At 54.5% G+C, this 3,338-nt stretch overlaps 1 protein-coding gene across 1 annotated transcript; it reads right to left on the bottom strand.

Annotated features, from left to right (window-relative positions):
• Positions 1-879: 879 nt before the first annotated feature.
• LPMP_291410 (RNA binding protein, putative) lies at positions 880-2,826 on the bottom strand (the record flags this gene model as incomplete). The annotated part of the gene is made up of 1 exon (XM_010702446.1): positions 880-2,826. One exon carries the CDS (start codon positions 2,824-2,826, stop codon positions 880-882), a length of 1,947 nt encoding a protein of 648 aa, XP_010700748.1.
• Positions 2,827-3,338: the final 512 nt, after the last annotated feature.

Below are 3,338 nucleotides of genomic sequence, written 5' to 3'. Positions count from 1 at the left end.
CAAGAAAAAGGAAGACAGCGAAGAAAAGGAGCCAAAAGCGTTTTTTTTGGTTTTGCACGTAATGTGGAGGAAGGAGCACACGTACACGCACACTCATAGAACAAGAGAATAAGCGGGGTATGTCACGTGGACGGACATATCTGCAAATATAAAGAAAAAAATAGAGGGAAGTGCGTGGGTTATAAAGGTAGCGAGGAGTCGAGGAAGTGGCGTATAGGGGCGGGGGGGAGGAGAAGGAAGCGGTGATAACTGGAAATTAAGAAAAAGAAAAGATGGAAAAAAGAAAGCGTAAAGGAGCACAAACAGGGCAACGATACAATGGAGTGAAGAGGGGTGCAGAGGAAAAAGAGTGGTGAAGAGAAGTCTGGGTGTGTATATGTTTGTTTTTCTTCTTTGCATCAAGGCGTGAAGTGGAGAGCAGTGAAACTAAAAAAAAAAAACAGCACAACCAATAGAGCGGAAACTCAACAGGACCAGGAACGAAAATAAAAACCCAGACAAGCACTGCGTCAGCGGTGGCTGCGGTTCGCCAAACTTCCACAAGGCAGCACGCACATCTACACCTCAAGAGAAAGCGTACAGCAGCAGCGGCGAAAATAACTAAATAAAGAATACGTGCACACACGTGTGGCAAATGGTGTCCAAGTCTTCGTTCCTCGCTCCCTCTCCCCCTAAAGAGACGGTGATGAGGTGCGTGTGCACGCATATACACAGCATAGCGAAAGGGAAGAACGAAGTAGAAGAGAGACTCCACACGTACTTCCAGCGCTATACAAGCCAGTCACAGATGAAGACCCTCAGCATGACCAGAAGGAGCGGTAAAAATCCGCATGTTCTGCACGGCACAGAGAGAGAGAGAACAGGAGAACAGAAAACCTTTCACCCCACGCGAATGAAGCTGCAGTTTATGTAGGGGTTGTGGCGGTACGTCTGCGGCGACTTGGGCGACGCCATTGCAACGCTCTGCCCTGAGTGCAGCGAGGCCGGAGGCGTTGTTGAGGTCGCATCGACGACCTGCAGGGCACGCTCTTCCCCTGGGCTCGAGGACACGGTGGCCTTTGAGATCTTCATGAAGTGGCCCAGGGTCGGAAGCGTTGTGGGGTGACGGGTTGGAATCGCCGCAGCAGCACCTGCGTCCGGCAGCTCCGGCATCGTGTGATCTACCAGCAAGTGATAGAATCTGGGTATCGCTGGTGCAGTGATGGGAATCTGGCTGAATTGAGGAACCTGCAGTTGGCGAAACTGCTGCTCCTTAGGCGGCGCGAGCTGCGACACCTGCAGTGCCGAGCCGCTGGAGAAAAAACTCCCCTGCGTCTGGCGGCCAGAGAAGTCCATGAACGAGGGCCACTGTGAGTCCTCCACGAGCGGCGCTGCCGTCGCTCCTTCGCATTCCAGAGTGCCGACCACTGGCATGCTTCCGCCAATAAGGAACGGTGTTGCCACCGGAAACTGAAGAAGGTTCAGAGGCAAGACCGAGGCTGCAGCCGGCGCCGGCATAGCCCTCACACAGCTTATTGTGTGTTGAGGGGGCAGTGGTGCTTTCACAGGCGGCACGTTGCACTGCGGTGGTGTGAGTTTGGCGTAATTTCTGAAGAGCGAGACCTCTTCGGCCATACACATATCCGTCATTGATGCATCGGTGCCGCATGACTGAAAAACGCGGCTGCTCGGGCTGATGCAGGTGTTACCACTTCTGATAATCTGTTTGGGACCAGGGCTCTCACTCGTAGTGCGAGCCCTGATGTTTCGCTGCCTGCTGCTGCCCCGAAGTCGTCGCTTGGCAGACGAAACGGTATGGTTCAACTCGCTCTGCTGCTGCTGGTGTTGGTGGTTGTGCACGCGGTAGTGCTTCACCAGATCCTCTGCTAGCTTCACCATGATGGGGATGCCGTGGCACGACGCGAACGGCTTCGTGTTGTGCACCTCCCGCGCCGCCCGCTCCGCCGCGCCCTCCTCGGTGTAAATCACAAACGCGATCAGTCGCATCATCGTCTCATCCTGCACCGGTGACGTATCCTTGTGCAGCGTCACCTGGCGCACACCGCCGTACACCCCAAACAACTCTTCCAAATCGACCTTCGTGCAGTCCAGCGGGATGTTGCGCACAAACAGCTTCATAATCTTCTTGCGCGCTTCACCAACCGGCGCGCCCTCACTGCGCCTCGCCCATTGAACAGAAATGGAACGTGAGCCGACGTGAACACCGTTCATCGCCTTCATCGTGCGTCGGGCCTCATCGTGCGAGCTCATACGCACAAATGCGGTGCCGAGGCTTTCTCCTGTGTGGATGTCACGCATCACGGCGGAGCTCAAGATCGTGCCATGCTCGGCAAACGCCGTCTCGAGCTCCACCTGGCTCACCTTCGTGTCCAGGTTGCAAATAAAAAGGTTGCTGTTGTGCAGATTGTTCTCTTCGGAAGCAGTGATCTGTGCGGCAGCGGCAGTGGTAGCCCGTGTGCTGCGGCCTTTCCTAGGTGCCACTGCCCCAGAGCGTGGACGTGTGTTCATCGTTGGTGCTCGATTCCTCTGTACGGTAGTGCGGGGATGGGAGTGATTGGAGCCGCTGGAGCTGCTGGTGTCCGAGGCGATCTTCTTCATCCTGTCACTTCTCACGAATGGGCTCACCGCATTCACCATCTGTGGAGTCGTAGTGTCGTTGCTGCATCCTTCATCAGCGTGGGAATCCGCAACACCAGTAGCACTCTCCTCTCTCGCAGGTGGCGACAGAATGGAGGCGGATGGCAGCAGCGCTGCAGGGGATGCAGCACGATGGTGAGTGGTACTATGCGTCGGCACTGAGATGCAAGAAGAGTTGAGGCGGGCCATCATTCTGTAGAGCAGCGGGAACCGGGGGGAGGAGCGCAGAGAGGTGAGGAAAAAACTGAAGATAAACTAAGAAGGTGCGCCGACACAATTAGTAAGTGATGGAACGAAAAGAAAAGCCCCCCTGCAGCAAAGACGTCTCAGCCAAGCGCAGAGAAGAGATGGTCCCCTACCGCCGACGTACAAATGCACGAGTAGAACAACGAAGGAACTCTGAAATTTCGCACTGTTGTTGTGAGTGGGCCCAAAGGCGAGAGAAAAAGAGGGGGGAAAGGCACAGACAACAAAACACACGTAAAGGAAAATGGGAAAAAAAAGTGATGAATTCACAGCCACGGACACAAGACGGGAGTAGAAATCCGAGAAGCGAACCGAAAACAAAGGAGGAGGGGGGGGGGGCAAAGAATAACTGAATACACGGACTACGAGAAAGAGAGAGAGAGAGAAATGGGGGAGGGTGGGAAACAAGAGAGGCGCGACAATAAAAGAAAAAATATAGGCGCAGCAAACGAGTG

Source organism: Leishmania panamensis (assembly GCF_000755165.1).
Source record: "Leishmania panamensis strain MHOM/PA/94/PSC-1 chromosome 29 sequence".
Taxonomy (NCBI): Eukaryota; Euglenozoa; class Kinetoplastea; order Trypanosomatida; family Trypanosomatidae; genus Leishmania; species Leishmania panamensis.
The sequence above is the reverse complement of the archived record's forward strand: the minus strand, read 5'-3'. Positions and strand labels throughout refer to the sequence as shown.